This window comes from Bipolaris maydis (genome assembly GCF_028858645.1).
Source record: "Bipolaris maydis strain C4 unplaced genomic scaffold PSV08scaffold_12, whole genome shotgun sequence".
Taxonomy (NCBI): Eukaryota; Fungi; Ascomycota; class Dothideomycetes; order Pleosporales; family Pleosporaceae; genus Bipolaris; species Bipolaris maydis.
This window is the reverse complement of record NW_027093868.1, coordinates 757,800-781,342: the sequence shown is the minus strand read 5'-3', so window position 1 is coordinate 781,342 and position 23,543 is coordinate 757,800. Positions and strand designations below refer to the sequence as shown.

The 23,543-nt window shown below is 53.1% G+C and overlaps 8 protein-coding genes across 8 annotated transcripts; 4 read left to right on the top strand and 4 right to left on the bottom strand.

Moving 5' to 3' along the window:
- Positions 1 to 26: 26 nt before the first annotated feature.
- On the bottom strand, positions 27 to 1,170 carry PSV08DRAFT_404225 (tropomyosin). Its single transcript, XM_014224405.2, has 3 exons — positions 1,000 to 1,170; positions 569 to 873; positions 27 to 445 (listed from the first exon to the last, which is right to left on the bottom strand). Exons 1-3 carry the CDS (start codon positions 1,015 to 1,017, stop codon positions 283 to 285), a joined length of 486 nt encoding a protein of 161 aa, XP_014079880.1. The 5' UTR covers positions 1,018 to 1,170; the 3' UTR covers positions 27 to 282.
- A 182-nt stretch (positions 1,171 to 1,352) lies between these two features.
- PSV08DRAFT_364773 (uncharacterized protein) lies at positions 1,353 to 3,131 on the top strand. Its single transcript, XM_014224406.1, has 2 exons — positions 1,353 to 1,654; positions 1,704 to 3,131. Exons 1-2 carry the CDS (start codon positions 1,381 to 1,383, stop codon positions 2,840 to 2,842), a joined length of 1,413 nt encoding a protein of 470 aa, XP_014079881.1. The 5' UTR covers positions 1,353 to 1,380; the 3' UTR covers positions 2,843 to 3,131.
- A 748-nt stretch (positions 3,132 to 3,879) lies between these two features.
- On the bottom strand, positions 3,880 to 8,495 carry PSV08DRAFT_411638 (secretion pathway protein Sls2/Rcy1; the record flags this gene model as incomplete). The annotated part of the gene is made up of 6 exons (XM_066093894.1): positions 3,880 to 4,162; positions 4,240 to 4,838; positions 5,417 to 5,430; positions 5,688 to 5,930; positions 5,985 to 8,334; positions 8,384 to 8,495. 6 exons carry the CDS (start codon positions 8,493 to 8,495, stop codon positions 3,917 to 3,919), a joined length of 3,564 nt encoding a protein of 1,187 aa, XP_065948594.1. The 3' UTR covers positions 3,880 to 3,916.
- Positions 8,496 to 10,523: 2,028 nt separating this feature from the next.
- PSV08DRAFT_323154 (uncharacterized protein) lies at positions 10,524 to 11,878 on the top strand. Its single transcript, XM_014224411.1, has 2 exons — positions 10,524 to 10,818; positions 10,903 to 11,878. The coding sequence occupies exons 1-2, from the start codon at positions 10,789 to 10,791 to the stop codon at positions 11,464 to 11,466; spliced, it is 594 nt and encodes a 197-aa protein (XP_014079886.1). The 5' UTR covers positions 10,524 to 10,788; the 3' UTR covers positions 11,467 to 11,878.
- Positions 11,879 to 13,444: 1,566 nt separating this feature from the next.
- On the top strand, positions 13,445 to 14,312 carry PSV08DRAFT_323119 (uncharacterized protein). The gene is made up of 2 exons (XM_014224413.2): positions 13,445 to 13,608; positions 13,798 to 14,312. Exons 1-2 carry the CDS (start codon positions 13,551 to 13,553, stop codon positions 14,142 to 14,144), a joined length of 405 nt encoding a protein of 134 aa, XP_014079888.1. The 5' UTR covers positions 13,445 to 13,550; the 3' UTR covers positions 14,145 to 14,312.
- Positions 14,313 to 15,507: 1,195 nt separating this feature from the next.
- On the top strand, positions 15,508 to 16,909 carry PSV08DRAFT_379412 (uncharacterized protein; the record flags this gene model as incomplete). The annotated part of the gene is made up of 3 exons (XM_014224414.1): positions 15,508 to 15,550; positions 15,742 to 16,116; positions 16,194 to 16,909. The coding sequence occupies 3 exons, from the start codon at positions 15,508 to 15,510 to the stop codon at positions 16,907 to 16,909; spliced, it is 1,134 nt and encodes a 377-aa protein (XP_014079889.1).
- PSV08DRAFT_207900 (uncharacterized protein) lies at positions 16,872 to 21,611 on the bottom strand (the record flags this gene model as incomplete). Its single annotated transcript, XM_014224415.1, has 4 exons — positions 16,872 to 19,494; positions 19,546 to 20,516; positions 20,574 to 21,436; positions 21,500 to 21,611. 4 exons carry the CDS (start codon positions 21,609 to 21,611, stop codon positions 17,103 to 17,105), a joined length of 4,338 nt encoding a protein of 1,445 aa, XP_014079890.1. The 3' UTR covers positions 16,872 to 17,102.
- A 126-nt stretch (positions 21,612 to 21,737) lies between these two features.
- PSV08DRAFT_364767 (uncharacterized protein) lies at positions 21,738 to 23,358 on the bottom strand. The gene is made up of 3 exons (XM_014224416.2): positions 22,644 to 23,358; positions 22,149 to 22,543; positions 21,738 to 22,098 (listed from the first exon to the last, which is right to left on the bottom strand). Exons 1-3 carry the CDS (start codon positions 23,254 to 23,256, stop codon positions 21,970 to 21,972), a joined length of 1,137 nt encoding a protein of 378 aa, XP_014079891.2. The 5' UTR covers positions 23,257 to 23,358; the 3' UTR covers positions 21,738 to 21,969.
- Between the last annotated feature and the right edge of the window lie 185 nt (positions 23,359 to 23,543).

The window sequence follows — 23,543 nt, the reverse complement described above, 5'->3', positions numbered from 1 at the left end:
CACTGTGTTATTCTAAAGGGGTAGGTAGGTATTACGTATGTCTGGCGGGAACCACCAACGTTGTATTTGTTTGGGGATTACAGAAGGCGAACAGGCCCGCCCAGCAAGCAGCCGCAGGAAAGAAACAGTTGTATAGTAGTGGTAGTGTAGGGGGGGTTTGTACGCGAATGTCATGTGTGTGTGTGAAATCTGCCTCTATCTCGACGGTCCCACGGTAAGCTAAAGCACCTTGTCTCCTATTTGAATACAGTCGCAAGGGCGCAACAACAAGAAAAAACCAGCTTAGATGTTACCAATCTCCTTGACGAAGTCGTCGAGCTCCTTCTTGGTGTCGGCGTACTTCTTGGCCATCTCCTCATACTTGGATTCCCACTGGTCACGGGATTGCTCGAGAGCCTGGACTTTGCGTTCGTAGTGGCCGGACTTGACGTCGGTTTGGCGGAGCCTAAGAGGGGTAGCGAGTCAGTACACGCAGATCAGGGGGGGGGGAGGGGGTGAGTAGTGGTGATGGCAGTGGGAATGGCAGAAGGCCATCCATCGGAAGACATGGAAAGGAGAGCAATCGTACTTCTCATTGAGCTCGCGGATCGTCCTGTCCGACTCCTCAGCTTCTTCCTCGAGAACTTGAATCTTGCGCTGGAGGCTCTCGGCTTGAGTGCCGGCTTGAGCGCCTGCACCAGCTTCGTCCTTGTGGATCTTGACTTGCCCCTCAAGCTTCTCAACCTCGCTCTCGAGCACAGAGTTCTTGTGCGTCAGCGAGGTGATCTCCTGCTCCTTCTGTGTCGTCTCGGCCTCGAGCTGCTTGACCCTGGCCTTGAGCTCCTCAGCGCGGGCGCTGCTCTCATCCGCCTCGACGCGGAGAGCTTCCATGCGCTGTGCAAAAAGGCCATGTTAGCGTGTGTTTCTCATTTGAGGCATGACGAGTGTGAATGTGGCGTCGACCAGAGGTAGGGTTGGGCATGGGAGGAAGGGGCATTGGCGGGGTATGCGTCGACTCACCTTCTTGATCTGATCCATGGCGGCGGGCGGTGTGTAGAGTGTGAATGGGAAGAAGGAGTGTTTGCGTAGAGTGGTGCTGCGGAGACGGTGGAGAGGTCAGCAGCTTATATAGTGGAATGGAGCGGAGCAGGTGTGTTGTCGTGGATGTCTGAGAAATGTGCCTTGCAGTTGAGGTGTGCAAGCTGACAATGCGGGCAAGCGCTGCCGAAAGGGACTACCTCCGCCCGGACCCTTTTGACCCAGCCCAGACCCTCTTTGGCCGCCGCCGCCCCAGCAACCGCCAGTAAACATACAAGCACCCACCCCGACACTATCTCCCTCCACCAACCCCCGCTCGCCGCCCGCCGCCCCCCACACGACTCGCTCAATGTAACCACCGCTATGGCGACTCTCGCAGCAAACGACCAGGAAAATGCCGTCCGCCATTTGCATGCCGCCGGCGGCTCGAAGTCGCTAAACGCGGGCATCAAGGGATTCAACGCCAAAACACCAGGAAACAAAGCCCCCAAGACGCCCTTCAAGATCCCGCTCAACGACGAAAATGCCGTGACCAAAGGCGCGAAATCGCTTTTGCAGACTCAAGGCAAGGGTGCCGAATTATTTACAGGCGGCAAGGGTGGCAAGGTTGACCAGAATGCCTTTGTTACTCCAGCCGGTATGACAGAATAGCCATGTAATGCATTCACCAAAACTGAGACATCTAGGACCCCGTATGCGTGCGCCCTTGGGCATGAAAACGACCAATGCCAAATCTAAAGCCTTTGCGACGCCAGCGCCACTTTCCTCTGCAAAGACGCAGAAGCTCAGCCCGCGTCTACGCCGTCCAAAAGTCAAGGTCCACCAGCCTGAAGTCGCCCACGAGTCTGAAGATGATGTGCCCGAAGTTGAGTACATGCCTCCCAAGGAGATTCCGCTCGAGGATGACATGGACGAGTACCTCCCCAGGAACTGGACTATTCCCAGGATCAGCGAGCAGGATATGGTGCGCGGCATCTGGCAGGCCTACCACAACCCAATTGAGGACGACGGACGCACGCGCGAGCAGCGCAAGTTTGAGGAGGAACTCCAAAAAGGTCGCAAGCAGCGCGACGAGCATTTTGAGAAGATCTTTGCATCTCAAATGGCCAAGGACGACGCTGAGATGAGGGAATACTATGGCATCAAAGAACCGAAGAAAGAGGCAGCGCCCAGAGCAGTAACGTCCGTTTCTGCGCTTAGAAAGGCTCCAACTGGACCATCGACTATACGCGCCCGATCTGCAGCAGCCGCTCTTCTCCCAACCTCAAAGCCCAGCTACGCTGCTCCTACTGTAGCCGCCAAATCGCGCGTACCTACTGGACCAGTTTTTGGCAGGAAAGGAGCAAAGACGCCTACAGAAATGACAGCCTCTCGCCAGGTCTCAACTTCAGTAGTATCCAAGAACACAATTGGCTATGCTCAGGGCCGTGCTGGACGTGCTGCTCCAGCAGCAGCGCGCAAACCCCTCTCCAATGTCACCAAGCCCGCGCCTTTCTCTGCCATGGCGCGCCCCGTCTCGACCAGCCATGTGCGCAGCGCGAGCACCAGCGCTTCTACTGGCCGCTCTCGAGGCCCCATTTCCCGCTGCAGCTCCACCTCTACCAACGCCACGTTGGTTTCGTCCGCCGAGGACGAGCAGCCGCATCGTACCGCCGAAGACTTTGAGCGTGAAATGGAGTTGCTGCTGCTTGCCCACTCCGACGATGAAGATGATGACGCGTGGACCAGAAACTTTAGCAACCAGTTGCATGGAAATGTCGCGCTCGCTGACGAGCAAGATGACGATGCCGCTGCGTTCCAGTTGCAGCTCCCAGAAGGCTTCTAGCATATTTGAAAAGTGTAGAGACGAGCTGAAACTGAGCTTTCCAACAAGAAGAAGGGGGAAAAAAAGAAGCAGTAGAAGAACATTCAGTCATGTGTAAATTACTAAACTATGACATGTGTTTTTTTTTTCTGTTCTTGTTTTCTGGGGGCTGCTGGAGTATGTGTGGATATTGGATACCTCTTTCTTTGTCTTTCTTTCTTTCTTTTTAGCCTTTCTTTCTTCAGTTGTAATGGGTTAACTTTGAGTATGAGTGGTATGAATTCATGCCATACGTGTACATCTCCCTCTTCTACCTTTGCTTTTTTGAGTCTCTGGTGAAAGTACTGTGATACATTGCAAATGTCGTAAAACCATGCTGCAAATCGACGTTACATGACTCTGGATCACTACCTCACACGCATTCAATACTTGTTTTTTTTTTAAAAAAAAAACACTTTATCCATTCAAAAGGCTCACTGACTCACTCAAACGAAAAAAAAAGCCAGCTTCATACTGCTTTATATCGCAACTACTCTTTCCTTTCCTTTCCTTACTTGGCTGATTTCCCCCAACCTCTGCCTTGCACATTTACATGGATTCCCAATTCCCATCCGCACTTTTTTTTTCGCCCGATATGTAAATATGCTATATATGTATGTTATTTATTTTTTTGGTAGAGCATCAACAACCCCCTGACTATCCCCTGACCATCTCCTTGCTAAAGGAGATGTGTGGGAGAAAGAAATAAAGAAGTGTGATAACTCAAAAAAAGGGGGCAAAGTGAAAAACCACTCTCCCCCCCCCCCCCCCCCCACTCTCCCCCGATCCTCCTACTACTTGAGCGAGAAAAAAAAACAAAGCCATAAGAAAGATGCGCGCTGAAAAGAAGAAGAATGAAACCGCTCTTACCGTGAATACGCCATGCTACTCAAGAAAAACAAACATCCAAATTCAAAAGGACGAAAGGAAACCAAAGAATAAGAGACGATGAAACGAAAAAAAAAGATAGGGAGAAGCATTAGACTACGCAAATAGTCGTGTATGTAGCTTTTTGGTTTGACAGCCCCCCCACTCAAACAAACTACTACCGACCCTTTAATTCACCACCTCATCCACAGCGTACAAGTTCTGATTGAGAATCTTGTTCATGGTAAACATGTGGACACGGTCTTGCTTGAAGACAGCGCGCATAGCGTCATCGCAGCGGATCTGGCGCTTGTCGTTTGGGTCTTGCAGGTCGCGCGCCTTGACGTATTCCCAAATCTTCTTGACTGTCTGGGGCCGCGAGAGTTGTGTTTCGCCGAGGAGTTCGGACAGGGCTGGGGAGAGGGCCATTGGTTTCTGCGAAATGGAGTTAGATGAGTTAGGTCTTTGGTTCGCGTCACGAAAAAAAAAAAGATGTATGAGATCAAACTGACGTGAAAGCCTCCTTTCCGACTTGGGCTCTTCTTCTCGCCTCCACTGCCTGAGCCAATATCGCTGTCGTCGTCGTCCTTGACCTTGTTTGCGCTCTTCTTCTTGGCCTTCTTCTTGGGCGCGGGCGCTTTCCGCTTCGTGTTTCCACCCCGTGTTGCCCTGCCCATGCGCGCATTCTCTTCTGCCTGTAACCTGGCTGCAAACGCCGCGTCGTCGTCCTCATCCTTCACTTTGGTCTTCTTGTTCTTCTTCTTGGGTGGCGGGTTCTCATCAGGCCCCGACAGCACAGACTCGTCGTCGGGCGGCGATCGCTTGTGGTTGGACATGTCTGATATATCGCCGTTGGATGTCTTTGTGCCGTTCCCGACCGTATGCGTGGGCTCTGAGACGTCAGAGGCGCCGTTCTGCTCGCTGTTGAACTTGTCGAAGCGCTGCATGATGAGCGTGGTGATTTGTTCCTTTTGATGCGACAGGTCCTCGCCGACTCTTTCCTGTAGGCCCTTTCGTATGCGCTTCGCAGAAATGGTATTTATATCGCTCGCGCGAAGAATGTCGTCAATGATGACCGAGTACGAGGCCTCGACCTCTGCGGGGAGAGGGTCTGATGCGCCATGTTAGCATGCGGTCGTGGGCGCGTGGCAGACTGCGAGCGGATGCTTACCCGACATGGCTGTGGTGTTTGCTCGGAGTAGTGAGAGTCGCGGCTACAAGATGGATGGGCGGGAAGCACGGTTAGTTATTGCAAGATGCAGAAGCCGGAGCGTGTGAGAGGAGGGCTCGCGCAACAGGCGCAGAAGGTCTACACAGGGCGTCGTTGGGGAGCCAAAGCGTCGCCAGCAGGCTCTCACCCAGCAAGCAACTATTGTGGTCGCGGCCCAGACTCAGAGACAGCTAAGAGACAGCAGCCAGGGTGCAGCCAAACACTTCGCAGCCTCTAGAGCGGTCCCGTTGTGCCGACGACTCGTGGCGGGGTCCAGTCACGGACAGCAGATGAGTGGCACAGGGGCGTTGAATGCAGCTTGTGTATACGCAGAAGCCGGAGATGCAGCAGAGGACACCGTCGCAGAGGTTGGCTGGATACAGAGGCTGGCACTAGGGCAGAGTGCGACAATCGAGGCATGCGCGATGAGGTGTGAGGACGTACATGCACGGGCGCGGTCTAGTCAGGTACGGCCCGACCTTGGAGGAGGAGGCTGGGGAACCCCAAACACTACCGCGCCCTCGCCTTCACCCATCCACCCAGCCAACACATCAGCCCGTCATCTCGTGTACATTGCCATACACTGCTTATACGCACGCCATATTTGTCCTCGTACACATGCACACACCCCAAACAAACGGCTTGGATTTTACTTTTCTCTCTCGCACCACGTGCCCTATCGGCAGACTGCATAGCACATACTCGTCTAGAAGCGGTAGTCCTCACATGACCCAGCAGCCCACTCCGTACATTTGCTTCTCCACTGCGCTTTTGATTTGATACCAGTCCGCTCTTCTCTCTGCAAACTCGTACACCTCCTCCGCTCGGAAGATGCCGTGATACCGGTCTGTATCCGCAATGATGGTGGCAATCTCTTTGGCTTGCTTCGCGTCAATCAGATATATCTGTGAGAGCTCGCGCAGCGCAGCAAAGTACTGGATGAGCGGCTTGTTGCGCAGAGAGACAATGTACGTGTTGTATGCATTCATGTCACTGCACATAGTCAGTAGACGCCCCGTGTGTATCCAGAGCCCAAGTGCTACTTACCTAATGAGCTTGATGGCGCCATCCACACTGATTCTCTGCCGCTTCAAATGTTTGCAAAGAGCAGTGAACAGGCGCACGCCTACTTCCTGGTTGAACACATCAAGCACGTTCTTGTCTGTGCTGCCAATGAGCATGCTCGTGTGCGACGACACAACCTCGACAATCTTGAGTGCTGTTTGGCTCGGCCCAATGTCCGACATCTCAACCACACCATTGGGCCCAGTCGGAGGGTTGAAATCGGTCGGATCCTGTGTCGTGCCACAAAGGTACTCGACCTCGTCCATCAGCACATCAATACCTTTGTTGAGACCTGCGGCCACGCTCTCGTCGAGTTGAGCCTCAAATCGCTTCTTCTCTTTTGCTGCCAGGCTAAGAAAATCATCTCGGTCTGTGAGATTAGCAGCAACAAGCTCCTGGAGATAGAAGACTTCGACCATCTGCTGTATAAGGTCTCCGACATTGACAAGCTCGAGGAAAGCCACGAGTGGTGCAACTCCTTCTTGGCTGTGGTCCGCCACCTCTCTCGGCTTGTAATCCGCTAGATGGCTGACAGCCTTGTCGAACCCTAATTTCATATGACGGTTGCCGAGAATCTGGACAAGGTGAATAAAAATCTGCTCCGACTGTTCTTTTGCCTCTTCACCAGACTGGCCACCAAGCTGGACAAATCGAGCAGCACGTTCGAGACTGGCCTTGGCCATATGCGTCAGATTGAGGGCAACCTCTATGCTGAAAAGGGATCGAATTCCTTCTAACCGTGAGTTCATAATGGCCGCCTTGGCAGCAAGTTCAGTCGTCGGAGCGTCCATCCGTGGGGTCAAGGTCCCATCGCCAGGGATCGGAGTGCCACTTCTCGAGGTCGGATCCAAGGTGCTATTTCTATTTGCGCTGGATTTACTCGAACCTGAGCCGCCCATGGTGGGCAGCACATTGACAGGCATCATGACTACCTTTTTGAACGACGACAGAAAATCCTGTTTGACAGCTTTCCGGTTCACGTTTGCCATGAACCGAGTTTCAGTCGTTAGCTCTTCTTCTAGCAGTCGCTTCTCCCACGCATCAACCTCTGCCGCCGACTTGCGTTTGAAATAGTCCAACTCCTCTTGCAGGTAAAGATCGACATGAGGCTCAAAACACCGAGTTATGATGCGAATCGCCTCTTGCTGGAAATCAGGTTTCGAGGCCTTGGTGGGATGCAGGGATACTGCAAGCTGCAGCGCTTGGTCGAAAATGCCAGCGACAGTTTTCAAATAGGCTTCGATGCTCACGTCATGAGCCTGGTCAAAAAGAGTTGTGAGGTACTCTGCAATGACGTCGTCTGCAACACGCTCTAAAAAGGTCTGTAGAACGTCGACTGTAGGCGGAAAAACACGATCAATGATGGCAGCCTCGTTATTGAGCTCGGTAGCTAGGCCTTTGAAAAATTCATGCGACGGCTTCAAAGTCACCTCATCACCTTGCAAACAATCGGAGGGATCTCCGAGCCTCTCCTTGTCCAACATCAACGGGTGATTGTGGATAAACGAGTCTAAACATGCTGCACCGCCATTCAAGGTTACCAAGACTGATGCAAACCGCTTCATGCGGCCATCAAAATCTTTTTCGGCGTAGCCTTGCTCGAACTCGCGAAGCACGGCGTTCTCGAAGATGCCAGTCATTGTATCGAGCTTTTCCTCGCGCTGATGCCAGCCTTGAGCATAGTCGCTCTTTGCAAATACCTTGAGCTGGGCGAGCATCTGGGCTTGCTGCTCCGGGTCACGATATGTTCGAAACAATATAGGATCGGCATGGCTTCGCGACCTCTCAATGTCGTAGTAAAAGGGAGCCAAGGCACCATAGACTTTGCCATACTCTTGCCGTGCCATGCCCCGTATGGAACGCACGTTCGCCAGTACTTTGACGGCAGCTTGTGGGTCGACAATGTAGGAGCTTGGGGCTAGTGTTCCAGATGCCGACAGGGTCATGTCGTTGAAGCCTTTGTCGAGCGTCGTGGAGCGGGGTCGGCCTTGGTGGTCCTGGGACTTGCGCAGCATGTCCTCTTCTATGGCAGCATCAAAGAGAGTCATGCTGGTGTTGCCCACGTGGTCGTTGCCCGGTGCCATGGAGCTGGTGCTGCCATTGGGTACAAGGCCTGCTATGCGTGCATCCTCTGCTCTTTGTGCCTGCAACTTCTTCTTCATGGCCTCTTCAAACCTCTGCTTGGCCTCTGCTTCGTTCCAGCAACCCATGCTCCTCAGTCTCTGCTGCCATCTTGTGTCGTCGTATACCATCTCGCGCATACGTTTCGAGGTGCGCGCAAAGTTGAACATGTCGGCGACGGGCAGATAGTCGAGGATGGTGTTGATGAGCTCTGCAAGTCATGGTCAGACGAGTGAGCCCATGAACTGGGCAGTTCGTACCTGCAGGTAGTACGGCCTTTGAGTCGCCCACGAGCTGCGTGGTGCGCAGCGACGCCAGCATGGACGGCTGCGTATGGGGCATGGCCCGCTTGAAGTTTGACTTTGGCGGCATGGTTGAGGTGGAGAGGAACAAATTCCTCGAAAGATCTTGTTCAACAAGTATTTAGCCCATACCCTGGGCCCAGCGAAGTTTCGCGTGGTGGTCGCGGGGGCAGAGGGTTGTTTGCAGCTGAGGTGGAGCAGTGACGGTTAACGGCTTGGGCCTGGCGGCAGGGTCTGGTCGATCCGACATGGCACCAGATTGATCGCCCCGCAGCTAGAGCCCCTCTATCGACTACATCACACGGGGAAGGCGTTAGGGACAGGGCAATGTTTCCAGCAGGAAGAAGCGTGTCTGGCGGGTTTGTGCGGATCAGCTTGGCCTTGCAGCTGCGTGTGCCAAGTTTGAATTGAGTTGAGCAGTGGGAAGCGCAATGATGCATCATAGACGGCAGCACGGGGGAGCAAGAGGCAAAGAAGCAAAGGCCGAGCCGGGCCTCGGGCCTGGTTGATGACGAGTGTGGCAGCAGGACATGGAGGGAAATGAAGCAAAATGACAAGTTGCGGCAACTCGCCAAAAGGAACGTGGAGCGAGACGCCGTGGCGGTCGCATAAGCAAAGCTCACACTTGCTATGTATAGGAGTGGTGAAGAGAGTGAGAGGGTTGGGTTATGCAGACGGGCCATGGCAATGCCAATGCAACGACCAAATGTACACAGTAAATGCAAATGCAAATGGGAGACGGCTGCCACGTGGAGTGGGAAGCTCTAGGCTCTGCCCCTGATGGGCGAAACAAAGGCCGTTAGTGGGGAAGGCAGAGCGAGTAAATGAAGCGTGGTGTTTTATTGAGAGTCGCAAGAGGGCGGGCAAAACATTAGGAGACGGCTAGGCATTGGCCGGGGGCGAGGTGAGCAATTGAAGGTCTCACGTGCTCTGCACCATGGGCAACCACAGGCAACCAAAGGGCAGTGAGGAGCAAGGGCAGTGTCCAGGGCACCGTCGTGGTAGGCTGGGGCTATTCTGGGACGGGGCGGACGGTCCAGAAGGCGAAAGGTTGTGCCTAGCCTGCGCCCCTGGCAGGCCGACGACTATGTTACAGCACAAAGTACAGTTTGTCTCAGGAGGTAGTGCCGTCTAGGCGCAAAGGCAGGCAGGCAAGCAGGCAGGCAGCGAAGAAGGCCCAGAGCACAATGGCAGAGGCCACGCAAACATTAGGACAGAGTGTGTAGGGGCGAAACCCTGGACGGAAGGTTTCAAGCTGAGTTCCGCAGCACATGCCACCGCTGACCCATGGCCGGCGACCCACGGCGCACGACATTTGTTGCGCCCGTGAACGTCAGCGGGCGGTGGTGGGTGTGAATGGCAGTCAGGATCGAATGAGTGGGCAGGTGTGTGATGGATGCAGCGGATAATGTACCTGCATTGGCTGCGCAGGCGGGCCGAGGGGGGGTCGGGGGTTGGCTGGCCAGAAGGCGAGTGACAACGCACTGGTGGAGGCCCAAGAGCACACGACGGCTCAAGGGCTCAAGGGCTCCAGGGCAGCGCGGTGGCCCTATGACGGCATGGCACGAAAGGAGAAGGCATCTAGAAAGACGGGCGTGGCGGGCTGGGAGCCGTGGCAGATGGTCGTCGTCCATGACACGGGCGCGGTGGAGAGTGAAGCAAGCGGCTCAGCCCAGCCTCGTCAGCAGGGCCCTCCTCACAAACACGCGACCGCTTATGTTATCCGCGCACGGGCGCCCGTCTTGTCGACGACGCTTTGAGACGCCGGGCGGGCTCAGCCGGGCGGCGATTGGCTGTTTCACCCCCAGAGAGTGGGGGCGCCGGCTCTGTCTTGTTGCATCCCCTTTCGCATCCACCGCACAAGACTCATCCCAGAGAAGCAATGTGCAATTGCTTCACTTCGCCCGACATGTGCTCCAGACTTGCGCCGAAAAGGGCCACGTACTCGCTGGGTGCCCGTCTGGCCCGTCCGTTGCCCCGTGAATGCATCATCGAGCCCATGGCATGGCCAAGCGTAGACGTCAGTCCATGGTGATGCTGAAGGACCATGACTTTGCGAGTTAAATATATATGTCCCAACTATCGGTCCACTGTCACAACTACTGATACTCCCGCTGCACCGCTGCTCGACAAACCCAAAAGGCCGCCTTTGTCAATCTTAAAGTCTCAGACATAGTCTTGTCCCGTCTCCATTCATAAACACTCTTGCGCCCGCCCAAATCAGGACATTCGCATCCATCACCACCATACTTGCACTACTACTACTACTACTACTACCACCACTTCACTCCCCATCTCACCAGCAACAACAACCACAACAACCACAACCATGCTCTTCGCCACAAACAAGCCCAAGATGCCCGATGGCAGCGGCCCCCCTGGCGACGGTGGCAGTAAGTTGCAGCCGCACCCCCTTCCAAAAAATAAAATAAAGTCCTTCGTCGTCCTTAGCTCCTGTGACTGACATGGTGCCTCAGGAAAACCAATTCCCCATTGGGAAAAATGAATGGATGGCTGCGCCACCATGCCCAATCAACACCCCCAATTACCCTGCACCTCAGCACGCCCACCATACCTTTTGTCTCAGCAAGCGACTTCCATTTCCTCGTCACCACCACCATCTTGTTGCGCGCGCTTTTGCGGTTTGCCGGGCATTCCGCTACTTCGCCCTGGATGCGTATCTCGCGTCGACATGGTCCTTCGGGGCGCAGCACTGTGCCGCCCAATGCGGAAAGTGCTGCTTCTGCTGCTGCCACGGGCTGTGTCAGGATCCGGTGACCGAATCTGCCGCCATTGCAGCAACCCAAAACTTGCTCTTCATCGCTCGCCGGAGCACTTGGGGGCTGCCCGCTCCCTACTTATCAACGGGGCCAAACTCGCAGAGTGCCTCGAGTCTGCCGTGTCTGCCACGGCTCAGTGGCTTTGCTGCGGCTGTGCAGGATTTGGGGGCCGCCGCTTGCACCAGGCCCAGGCAACGAACCTTGGTTCACCATTCACACGCCCCACCGAGCGCCCTTTTCTGCCTGCGAATATTGCCTTAGCCCACGAATGCGCACTTGGGTGCCGGCGCTTTTGCGCAGCACTCCCGGTCGACTAAACCAGTCACCCTCGGTGTGACTGCATTCTGAGTCTTCTAGAATGCCGCTACTCGACTTTGCAGCCTGGTGGTCGCCTTGTTCGTCAGGGCTCCGGCCAATCAACGCCCGCCCTGCCTTCCCGCACAGGGCGCAGTCTATCGTCCTTTGCAAGTCCAATTCCATCACCTGGGGCGGAATACACCATATGGTCCTCTGCGTCACCGCCTGGAGAAGGCAGTCATTGCCTGTTTTTGTAGGCTGCTGGTTTTATGACAGGCCTCAGGATTTCGATGCTTTATATACTCTTGTACTCTCTCTAGACTGTATCTTATTACCACCACCATCACATCACTACAATACAAATATTAATACTGCACACACATCTTCACACTAAAGCTTGAACACACACACATATACAACCAGCACTACCACCACACCCAACATCATCATCATGAGACTTGACATGCAAACTCTCAACCTCTCCTACGGCGACCCCCAACCCAGAGACGGAGGAGCTCCTCACCCAGGTGCTCGACTAAGACAATCTTCAGCAATGCTGTGCTCAATGGCCGGCGACGGCCCTCAGCCACGAGATGGCGGTTAAATGACACCAGCATTCTCGCGTCCAAGTACGTCCGGCCCTTTAGCATCATCATCATCATCATCAAGGCATTCTAACATGCTTCAGTTCAAACATCCAATCATTCCTCTAATTGGACTATCCGACCCCATTGCATTCGTCAATGACCTCGGACCAGCGTACAAGACCTATCTACCAACACCTCTTACACGCACTGTACAACAACTCTTTTTTTTTCTCGTTATTTGAGCGATTAGATTTCCGGCAACGGCCTGTCACACCACCCTGTACATTGGAATACATCTTCGGCGTTTGGACTTTCCTTGTTGTCTTTTGCGAAACGCGGACGCGAGGGTATATTTGGGTTTTTGAAGCAATCTCTTTTGGGATGCATTGACGGCGTTGTCACATGAAGAAGCGAGGACGATCACCATGTGGGATATGCATCGCTAAGATTTAAGCCGGGTTGATTGATCGTTTCATGAAGTTTAGAGAAGCGTTTTTTTTCCTATACTGTACTATAGCTTTCAGCGTCGTTAGCCGAATAGTTCAAGAACGGTTTGCGTAACCGCTAGAACAATACAAAACATCAAGCTTGAAACATGCTACTGCCGATCGTGTTGAAACTTTGCGCCCCCAAGAAAACATGTAACGCGGCACGATCTGAAGAACAAGAATACAAATACACGTTGCGCAATGGAGCTGTCAAGTTTGAGGTGGTGGTGGAGGAGAAGTGGAACCTTTGGTGCATCGTTCTCGTACTCGTTCCCCCACGCTGCCGCCTACGGCCTCGGCAAAGATGGTAATGCCATTACACGCCCACCTGCGTACGTACATGCATGCTGGTTGCGTCACGCGCTGGCACTCAAGATAACATGTACTCGCAATCATGGCACCGTTAAAAACCCTAGTGCACCCTGATTTTCTTTGTACCAAAGAAATGCTCTCCTACTTACATATACCCACATTCGCTTGGTTTTGGAGCCGTGTCACTTCATCGCAGACTACAGCATTCCCCCCCGCCTGGGCTTGTCGACCCCGCCCCATGAATTAAAAATTTAGTCACAGAAACCCCAAAAAAGAGTCACGCACGCACAAAGCATGGAAGATTTAACAGGTCAGAGGGCAAGGCGCCGCCAAATCACACAAGGTTGAGCACCGTTTGGCGCGTTGTGCCCAGGCCCGACAAGGCTACTGGTGCTAACGACAATGGTGCTCGAGAAAATATGGTCCTCCTGGCGCGAACCGGACCAGCGCCCTCGAAAAGTCTTGAGTCGACGCCCAGATTACTGCTGGCAAACAAAGCCAAGCGAGGGTGTAATATAAGACGTGCTAGGTGGCTTCCATCGCCTCATACCTTGGGTCTTTGTTGATTTCCTTTTCTTTGCGCCAGTCGCTACCTCACCATCTTGCGACCTCCAGTTCTGCATACGGGCTCTCTCTCTCTCTGACCCAATCGTCCCTGAACATGGCAACTCGACCGACGGATAACCAGCGCGTGGCCTCACACGGACGCGGAGGTGCTGGTAAGTTACTTGCATTCTCCTGAGTCTTTGATCAGCACAATTTCGCAGCGTCAGCTTGACGGGCTGCTGAGTCTGAGAAGTTTTGCATGCAGCGCATCCAGGCTCCAGTCAGTGTGGGAGCCTGGCCGCATACCGGCTGTCGCTTGCTGCATCAGAATTTTCTCGTTGCCTGTACTGACCCCTTACAAGGCAACATTGCAAAAGACGACCCAACAAACTATCCCAAGCCAGAAGACCTCGTCACACCGACACTCAAGTCTGACACCTACACCACCGGTCGAGGTGGAACTGGAAACATGGCCCGCAACGACCCCGAGCACCCCGAGATTGCGCGCGCTGCTCAAGATGTCGAGGGCTCGCCACAGCCAGAGACTACAGGCCCCAAACACTACGGCCGAGGAGGTGCAGCCAACGTCATCAGCAATGACGCATCTGCACCAGAGAAGAGCGACGAAGCCAAACACGACGACAACGGTGCTGCAAAGGGTCTGTTAGGCAAGGGCAAGGATCTCTTGCATAAGCTAGGAAAGAAATAGACTTTGCCAAATGCCGCAGTCAGCGTCAATTGCGTGTCCCTCGAAGCTTCAACTGCGGCTTTTGTTTGTTGGTTCTTTTTTTGCATTTCACAATATACCCAGGGGGGTTTTGGCTATTCTCAATAAAGTAATAGATGGGTAAAAAAAAAAGGAGTTTTACTTTAGTTATTACCCCGAACGATCTGCAAATCGCCTCACTATCGAAGCACGATCGATGAATACATGAACGTGTTATCTGTTCGCGGTGTTACGCCAGTTGTTCTTTTTTTGTTCTAAACTTTCCAAAGTCCACATGATACATAACACACGGATGCCATTTTATTCCCAGAGGACCCACTTATGCATATTTGAATCGCGTTTGCATCGGCATGCTACTATTTTTGAGATGCAAGCCTAAGTCTAGGGATCTTGGGGCCACGGCCCCCAAGACCAAGAGCGAGGGCGCGGGGAGGCGGGGATTCATGACGCTTTACCCACTGTGGGGCAATAAATCCTACGTACTTTCTGACGCATGTGCCGCCTTCATCCACTACACACCGCGTTATTAATGAATCGTCTTGTTAATATGCCATCTGTCCACTTATAGTATCAATGCGTATTATACAGTCATAAATTACCGAGTCGTACGCATACAACTGCCAGGACCAGTAACCCCCCTTCTACAGAGCGCTAGTGCCTGCACGGGATATGTATAGTCGAATAAAGCCGTCCAAGCGCGCTCAACTCCGATGGGCAACGATATGCTGTACCAATCTGGAAGTTTCGTCATTGGCGTAAAGATTACCTGGTAGGACCAAGCACTCGGGCAAGGGTCTCTTCGGCAAAGTGCCGTGGCTGCAGACGGCGGCGTCCGCCCGAAAGCACGTTCGAAAGAAGCGGTGCAAAGACACTATTCACAAGTTACAAGATGAGAAATACACTTAAGAGCACTGACGAGTACTTTATTCAAGGGCCCTTCCTCCCCGTACCTGCTCTGGCCTCTTTCAACCCTCTCCGCGGTGTGCGAAGCAGCTTGCATACCGCCATTGGCAGCTCAACTGTCCACACCACCCACTTTACATTCAACCCGCCCATCGGTCAATGCCTGCTCGAGACACCCCCTCCGCCCGTGCATCAGGATCAGGATTCATGAAAGCAAGGGCATGTCTGCCCACCCAGTCGCTCTTCTCCGAAAGATGCAGCGGCGGTCTATGTAACAATGTCTTGGATTACGTCCCACCCGTCCTCTGGCCTGAGGGGTGGGGATTTACAGTTCATGTAGGTGTGGTTCGCTTTTGCCACAATACTTACGCCTTGCCCCACGACGTGGTCTGTCCCAATTGGCTTGATACAGCAATTCTGATCCTGCACCTGCGGGATCTTCATGACTACAGCAACCGGTGGGATAGATAATGATGATAGTGATGGTAAGTGGTGGTGGTGGGGAGAGTGCATGTGGTTGCGGTCCCTTCCGTCTGTTGCTTTGTACATATGGTATAAACGTTTCCATTTGCCGCGACCACTTGTATCCGTGAATCATACTGTATTTGGAGCAGATTTGGGATATCTTGAACTGTAAATTCATAAGCAACCATGTCGAATACTACAACAGCAACAGAAACGCAGTCTGAAACCTGGGTTCACTACCATGACGGCGGCGTACCGGGTCGACGGCGGGTGCTCAAAGGATCCGCAGCAAAAGAGACATTCAGTACACTACCCAAAATTGACTTTGGGCGGATATACTCGGACAAGATTGAGGATAGAAAAGAGTTGGCCAAGGAAGTAGGCGCTGCTTGTCGAGACATTGGCTTCTTCTACGCAGTCAACCATGGCGTAGACGAAGAAATGCTACTAGACACTTTTGCCGCCCTGGAAAGATACTTTGCCCTCCCCACCGACGTCAAAATGGAAACACACAACCAAAAGACGGACAAGTTCAGAGGCTACGAGGCATTCCTGGAGGGAAAACTAGATCCCAGTACACGAGGTGGTAAGCATACACACACACCCACACTTTGCTCTTCCCATACCAGATCCTCACAACCCCCTTTTCCTTGCCCAATATAGATCTCAAAGAAGGCTTCCTCATGGGCGAAGACTTCACCGACCCCGAGCAACTCTCCCTCGTCTCCTCTCCGCCTTCGCCCTCGGCCCAAACCCCACGCAACCAATGGCCCACGCACCCGTCGGCCCTCTTCTGGCGCCCAGCCCTCTACCGCTACTACCGCGCCATGTTCGCCTTCAGCAAACGCCTCCTCGGCATCTTCGCCCTCGCCCTCGACCTCCCGGAGACGCACTTTGACAACATCACCACGCACCCCCTGACAAACGTCCGCGCCGTGCACTACCCCCCGCAGCAAAGCGCCGCCGACGTCGGCATAGGCGCACACACGGATTTCTGCTTCTTCACCCTCGTCTGCCAGTCCCGCACTGCGTACCCAGCCCTCCAAGTCTTGAACCCAAACGGCATCTGGGTCCCCGTGCAGCACGAACCCAACGCCTTTGTCGTCAACATTGCCGATTTCCTCAAGCTCCTCACCGCCGGTGCCTGGCAGAGTACTGTGCATCGCGTGCGCAACATGGGCGGCGAGGAGCGCTACAGTATGCCCTTCTTCTTTAGCCCGAATGAGGATGCCCGCGTGAGTGTTTTGCCGCATTTGAGCAGCCGAGACGGCGTCGTGCGTGGCGAGTTTGCGGTTGGAGAGTATTTTCAGAAGAGGCTGGATATTGATCGGAGGACGCATTTGCACGTGGCAACGACGGGCGAGGAAGAATGTCCGTGATTAGGATCGAATTTGATTATTTCTTGGGGGTAATTAGTAACTGCTACTAAATTATAGTTGGAGATGGCAGGAATTTTAAGAGCGCTTGAAATAAAAAAAAAAGAAACATTCCACCCCCAACCCTCCGGCTGTTTATATCAAAATGTTTCCCATCATTAGACTCAATTTGATTTTCAAATCCTCAATATCTCAATCAAGCATGCCCATTCCTCCTCTTCGCCTCTTCAAGCGCCATACGCAATCGCTCCTCCTTACCACCGTCTCCATTCCCTTTCTTCTCCTTGAGCGTTTTCCTTTCAACCAACTCCTTAATTGCCCCCTCATCACTTTCCAAAACCCCTACTCTGCGCGTATACTCATCTACCAACTTCTTCTCTGCTTCCTTCTTCTCAGCCTGCAACTCGCGCACCCGCGCCGCACCGCTCTTGTCGCTTTCGGCCTGCGCGATGGCGGCGTCTGCGGCGGCGCTGTTAAGTTCGATTTCGAGGTCATTGAAGAGAGAAAGTAGTGCCTTGGAAGAGTGTTTGAGGGCTTCTAGGGCAGAGTGCGCATGGGAAAGGGTATCTGCGTTGCCGGTGCTGTCATCCAGACGCTTGATAGCAGCAAGTATGTTGTCGATCTCGTTGTGTTCGGTGCTCAGGGCATCAACGACAAAGTCTTCTACGAAGCTGACGAGATGGCTGATACGTCGTTCCTTTTCGCGTTCGGCATTAAGGACAGCCTGTTTCTCTGCGGCTTCGAAATGCTTTTCTAGGTCTTTCATTGCGCTGATCTTGCCGGCGGCGTAGAGGGGCTGGACCTCGGTTTTCTTGTAAAGGCGGTCGCGCTCGGCGACGATGCGGACGATGCCTTCGTGCCGCTTTTCGGCTTGTTTGTATATTTCTTCTAGAAACTCGAGACAGTCTTCAGTGCTGGGGGGATCGCCGCCTTCGAGACTCTTGATACCGGACACGGACGTTTGGAGGAGATGCTGGGCCTCGTCGTATAGATTCATTAGCTGCCTGATTTCTGCTTGAAGCCCGTTATAGACTGGGTTGAACACGGTCTCCATGTAGCTCTTGTATTCCTCCTGCACCTCTTGTGTCTTCAGCTCTACCTCCTTCTTCTTGAATTCTTCTTCCAATTGTTTCATTTCCGCATATGAGATTTCATCATTGTTGAAGAGATCGTCATTGTGCTCCTCGTTCTCTTCCTGGCGCTTCCGACGTGCATCGTCATTTTTCCGCCGGTTGAGAGATGTTGTCTTTTCCCATGTACCCATAAGCTCTTCCATCTTGACAAGCCCGTTTGCTACATCTGATAGTTTGGCTCTGAGCTTCTGGATTTGACGGCTGGGTCCACCCTCAAGCTGTCGTGGCAGAAGTCTGGCCAGGTATTTGTTGGGATCGTTTTCGTGCGGAGGTGTGACTGAGGTTTGGCCTTGTGACTTTATATTCAATGGGGGAATAGAATCATCGCTCTCACCATGGGGAGGATTGTTCGCATGAGTATTCGGCTCACCTGCTCCAAAGAAGATCTCATCATGACCCTTGTGAAGGCCTGATGACGAAACTCCGCTTGGTACGTTCATGAAAGACATCGTTTGCCTATGTCGCAAGGGCGGGGGGTCTTCAGGGTTTCTGATTGGTGGCACATAGGCTTTGTATTGTGATTGTGACGGTTCTTCAGGATGAGACTGAATCGGTGTTTTGTTCATGTCATCATCGATTGAGCTTGTTGGGGTCAGAATAGTGGTGGATTGCACAGAAGGCGCAGTTTGGGGCTGCATCTGCGGAATATCCATAAGAGGTAATGTTGGTTTCCGCGATATGATGGGCCTTCCGCCTGGACTATAATCATAGTCATCATGTTGCGCTGTGTCCGGCAGGACTTGCACTTTTAGATCCCGTCTTGCATTAAAGCTATTTGAGTTGCTGTGGGGTTCCGAATCTCGCTCAGGTTGTATCGAAGCCGCTGGTTCAACTGTTGGCACTTGAGGCAGGGCGTCAAAAAGTGAGATTCCTCTGAAACCCGCCTCAGCTTTGACAAAAGTCTTGAATATCTTCATCTTTTCTTGGACCTGTGGCTCCATTGCCTCGCTACGGAGCATAGCAATGTACCTCTCTAATGAGCCTACATACCACGGATCAAGGTCTGGAATGAGATCTGCTGCAGCTGGCTTCGGCAGCTCCTTCGTCTTTTCGTCTTCGAGTTGGCGTCTCAACTCGGCAATGGTGTTGTCACGCTCTTCGAGGTTATTCTCCTTCCCCTCCATGTCTTCTTTCAGTCTGTCGATAGTTAGACCTTTCTCTTTAACCACGGCCTCAGAATTAGCACTAGCTTGATCTGCTGTCAACCTCATGCTCTCAAGTTGCGCTAACAGAACATCCCGCTCATCCGCTGCGTGGCTGTTTGCGGCCTCGAATTCAGATTCAAATTTCTCTCTTTCAGCCTTGAACATCTCGGACTCGGTACGGCGCTGATCAGTCTGCTGTTGCAGCTCTGCCCGCAATTGATCGATGAGCTCGTCTTTTGCCTTGAGTTCTGCGGCATAACCGGGACCAGCAGGGCTCGCCATACCATTTGAGTGCGCTTCGTGCAAGAATCTTGATTGAACTGGGGTATGCTGATTCGAGGGCGATGATGCTCCTGTGGACCGATCTCGAGGATGCCGTGTACTCTCTGTGGGTTTAGGGGTAGTTCTCAACGGCGCCACGATCGCATCTTCTACGACGAAACCCTCTGGTGTGGAACTTGGCGAACGTCGCTCGCTGGGATGTGCCACGACGGAAGGAGGTGTAGGCATGTATCTGTCTACTGAATCACTTGATCCTGGGTGTGTGGGGTATACTGCAGGACTTGGAAAGCCGTGCGTTGACGGAGGGGATGGAACGTGGGCTGGCAGTTCAATGCTATCTGGTTGGGAAATCTCAGTTCCTTTTCTCTCCGGCTTCGTACGAAAAAGGTCTTCGTCATCAATCTCCTCACTGCCACCCAAGTGCTCCCAATCCGAAGGGCCGCCAGCGGCCAATGCACTGAATGTTGACTTGTCGTCACGCGGTGGAGGCGGCGTTGAAAACTTTTGTAGAGTAGGTTTTGGAGACGCCGTTTTGTTTTCAGCACGTTGGGCACAATATTTGGCGAAAGCAACGGAGTTTATAGAGTCGGCACGGCTATAGCGCGGATTCTGCCCAGGGGGATAGCTGAGACTGGGTCGATTCGATATTGGCGAGACTGGCTGACTGTTTGGACGTGATTCATAGGGGCTTGATGAGACAGGGTTAGTTTGGCTGGATGAAGTCGACTCCTGAGCGGGTTGGTTTTGCACATGAGGATACTGCTGGTTGAGATTTGGGGCTTGGGCTGGCTGTGGTATCTGTGGAGTTTCATAAGATGGTTGTGCAACGTGATGGTTGTAAGCTGGATCTGGAGGTGGTGGGGGCTGCCACTGATTTTGAGGCTGTGTCTGTTGTGGGAAGGAACTGGCCTGCTGGTCGTGAGAAGTTTGTCCGTACGTCGGCGGTTGTGGTTGCTGCTGCTGCTGATGTTGACTTTGTGGATGCTGTGTCTGCGCAAATGACTGTTGCTGCTGCTGGCTAGCAGGGACGGCTTGGCCTTGATATGATTGCTGTTGGTAGCCATGCTGCTGTGATGGGAACTGAGTTGATGTTTGTTGCGACTGTACAGGTGTCTGGGTCTGCGGTGGATACTGCGTCTGTGCTTGATGTCCGTAGTGATGGTACTGGGGTTGTTGATTTTGCACAGCTTGTCCCGTCTGCTGTCCAACGCGCGGCGGAAGCGGCGGAGGTTGCCCTGCTTGATATGAAGGCTGTGTACTCTGGTTTCCCTGCACGTAAGGATTCTGATCCGCAGCCGGCCTCGTGTAAGTGAACTGGCTTGTGTCCCCCTGTAGCGGTTGTTGTTGTGCCTGCTGCCATGTTGGGGCATTCGACGGAAGAGGGCCATGAATACTATTTGTTAGATTGGCATTAGGTGACATGTACTCTTGTACGCTTGTTCCATGCATAGATGGTGGGGCATATGCTGGCTGCTGTTCGTTTGGAATGATATTTGCATGGGCTTGCTGAGAAGCCACCGGTGGAGCATTTGGGGTTGACGGTGTCTGAATTGCACCATATATCGAACTTGGTCTTCCTGCATGTGGTGGCGGAGGAGCTACATAGGGATATGTCGGCTGCGGAGGACCCGGATTGGTATATCCTCCTTGTTGGGGTTGAGGTGTGAAGTTGGCATGCTGCTGAGGCTGCTGGGCCCAATTTTGCTGCTGCTGCTGCTGCTGCTGCTCTTGTCGTTGCATTGCCGCCGCAAAGCCGTATGGTTTCGGGGGAGGAGGAGGAGGCACATCTTGTTGCTGAGCATATGATTGCCGTTGTGCGCCTGATATCGCTCCATATGTGCCCGGATTGTATCCCACCATAGTTTGAGGTTGCGATTGGCTCCATGGGCTCGACGTCTGAGTTGGCGTGGGCGTGGAGGGAATCCATTGACCGTGCGGTTGGGGAGCAACAGACTGGTATCCTTGCGAAGCTGTGGGAGCACGTGTTAGCTCTTGCTATAGGTATTTGGAAGCTTCGGTCTGCGTGTGCATACCTCCATAGCCCGGTGGGGGCGGCGGTACTGGCGGAGGCGCGCTCTGCTGGCCTGCGAAGCCCGTTGCGCTTCCTGGCTGTTGATAGCCTGGTGCTTGTCCGTAGTTCTGCATGGCGCTGTCTTGACCGAGATCGCGCGCTGCAATGAGAGCTGAGGGGTCTGCGTGTATGATTAAGCTCACGACAAGTGTAGTACACAAAGGAGCACAGGGGAGGTACTAGCAATGGATCACAAAGACAGTGGAACAACGATGAGATAGCATTAATGAGTCGGGTAGATACAAGAAAGCAAAGCGGCAGGCTCTCTAAATCCGTGCTTCGTATGCATGAGGCGCAGGGCCGCCTACTAGAGTCAAAATGTATGCAAAGTGGCATGGTGTCGCGGCCACGACTTGTGGTTCGCTCGGCCTCAGCCTTGCCGCTTTTGGCACTACCATTAATACTTACAGCCCCCATCCCTCAGCCGCACCTCTAGCGCCGCTGCTCAGCAATGTATGCTAGAACATACTCTACGTCTTTTGCAGTCGCCACTAGAGTCTCTTTCTCCTGCACACTTTTCGGCGCGATGCGTGTCAGACCCCCAGCTGTACTCAAAGTCATCTGTGCCGAGTTAGCACAATGTTTGCACCAAGTTTGTTTGTGAAACCTACCATGTCCCAACGATGATCACCAAGGCTACCAACATCAGATTGTGGCCCCCTTGGTGCCGAAGTCAGCCGTTCCAGCGAAGCATACTTGCCCTCTGTCAACTTCTTTCCTTGATGCGGCAACCGCTTGTCAGGATGCTTTGAATCAAATTTCTCATGTCCCTCTAGAATCTGGTAGGTTCTCGATGACCCTGTTTTCTTCACATGGCTTCTTTGCACAATGGTGCTATCGTCGAAGGACTCAAAGTCAATTGGCAGCTGGACAGTCGAAGATCGAGCGAGCTCAGAAGGACTCTCAGCATGATTGGTTTGTGTAGTGACAACTAGCACATGGAAGACACGGTCTTGTAAAAGATCACGACCAGCGACTTTTGGCATTTCGTGAAACATCTGGAAGACTGTACTGTGTTAGCAAAGCTCTGGTGACGACACGCAGGTCCAGTAGGTTGGCAGCAAGGCCAGCAAAGCCTATACGCCCTACTGCTAGATGTAACTTACTAGACATCTCTACATTATGTATGCTTTCTCGATACTTTGATGCACGCAAAGCAGTTAGCAAGTCTTCCCGATCCCATGTCAGAAGCTCAACAGCATCGAAGACACTGGGCGTATAAACACATTCGTTGCGACTGTGTTCTCGTGCAAGCAAGTGCGCCAGTTCGGAAAACTTGACATGCGAATCACTGTGGATGGATGTTCTGGCTAGCCAGCGCTCTTGATTGATTGTAAGGATGCGTTTCTTGACTGAGATGGGAGCTGGAAGTTCCTTGTTATCTCCAGTTGCGTTTAGTGGAGGCATCAGCACACTTCCATTCTGGGGACTCCAGATTCCGCATTCTTTCGGATCTTTGTCAAAATCAACTTGGTCGATTTCAGTAAAGAGACTGTTGAGAAATTCAACCAAACTCGTCCTGTGGTCTGACGCCGCATTTTCGTACAAGGGATGGTAAGGTAGATCTAGTTTCTCCAAGCGTTTAAGACATAGGTACCGCCGTGCTGAGTGCGGTACTGTGACGTTTGTAGCGGCCATGGACGCATGGCTGGTATCAGCGTCTACAGCGGAATCACCTGGAGACGCCACCGGCTCGGATGGGGCGGGATTGGTAGACATGCTGAAGCGCTCCCTGTTGAAGTTCTGGGCAGCGGAGCGGAGTCTTGGACATGCACGAGACTGTAGTGGGAAATCAAGGCGTTGTGCTAGGTGCCGTCGCCTTGCAGCGTTCAAGGCCGCGGGCGCTTCGATACCGGTCTAGACCTCTGTGGTACAATGTGTCATGTGACACAAAGAGAAATTGCCAGGACTACCAATCGCAATAAATCAGTGTGGCTTGGACGAATTCTTCACATACATACTCACAGATCTAGTAGTCAAGCCCTTGATTCGCGCATTCCTAAGCG

Excerpts from the sequence above, each read along its gene's own strand:
- PSV08DRAFT_404225 (XM_014224405.2), bottom strand. Across the intron at positions 446-568 it reads ATCCGCGAGCTCAATGAGAA|GCTCCGCCAAACCGACGTCA; the intron begins GTACGATTGCTC and ends TACCCCTCTTAG.
- PSV08DRAFT_364773 (XM_014224406.1), top strand. The coding sequence starts at position 1,381 with ATGGCGACTCTCGCAGCAAACGACCAGGAAAATGCCGTCCGCCATTTG. Across the intron at positions 1,655-1,703 it reads TGCCTTTGTTACTCCAGCCG|GACCCCGTATGCGTGCGCCC; the intron begins GTATGACAGAAT and ends TGAGACATCTAG.
- PSV08DRAFT_323154 (XM_014224411.1), top strand. The coding sequence starts at position 10,789 with ATGGCAGCGGCCCCCCTGGCGACGGTGGCA. Across the intron at positions 10,819-10,902 it reads CCCCCCTGGCGACGGTGGCA|GAAAACCAATTCCCCATTGG; the intron begins GTAAGTTGCAGC and ends ATGGTGCCTCAG.
- PSV08DRAFT_323119 (XM_014224413.2), top strand. The coding sequence starts at position 13,551 with ATGGCAACTCGACCGACGGATAACCAGCGCGTGGCCTCACACGGACGC. Across the intron at positions 13,609-13,797 it reads ACACGGACGCGGAGGTGCTG|GCAACATTGCAAAAGACGAC; the intron begins GTAAGTTACTTG and ends ACCCCTTACAAG.
- PSV08DRAFT_364767 (XM_014224416.2), bottom strand. The coding sequence starts at position 23,256 with ATGTCTACCAATCCCGCCCCATCCGAGCCGGTGGCGTCTCCAGGTGAT. Across the intron at positions 22,544-22,643 it reads ACATAATGTAGAGATGTCTA|TCTTCCAGATGTTTCACGAA; the intron begins GTAAGTTACATC and ends AACACAGTACAG. Across the intron at positions 22,099-22,148 it reads GTGATCATCGTTGGGACATG|ATGACTTTGAGTACAGCTGG; the intron begins GTAGGTTTCACA and ends AACTCGGCACAG.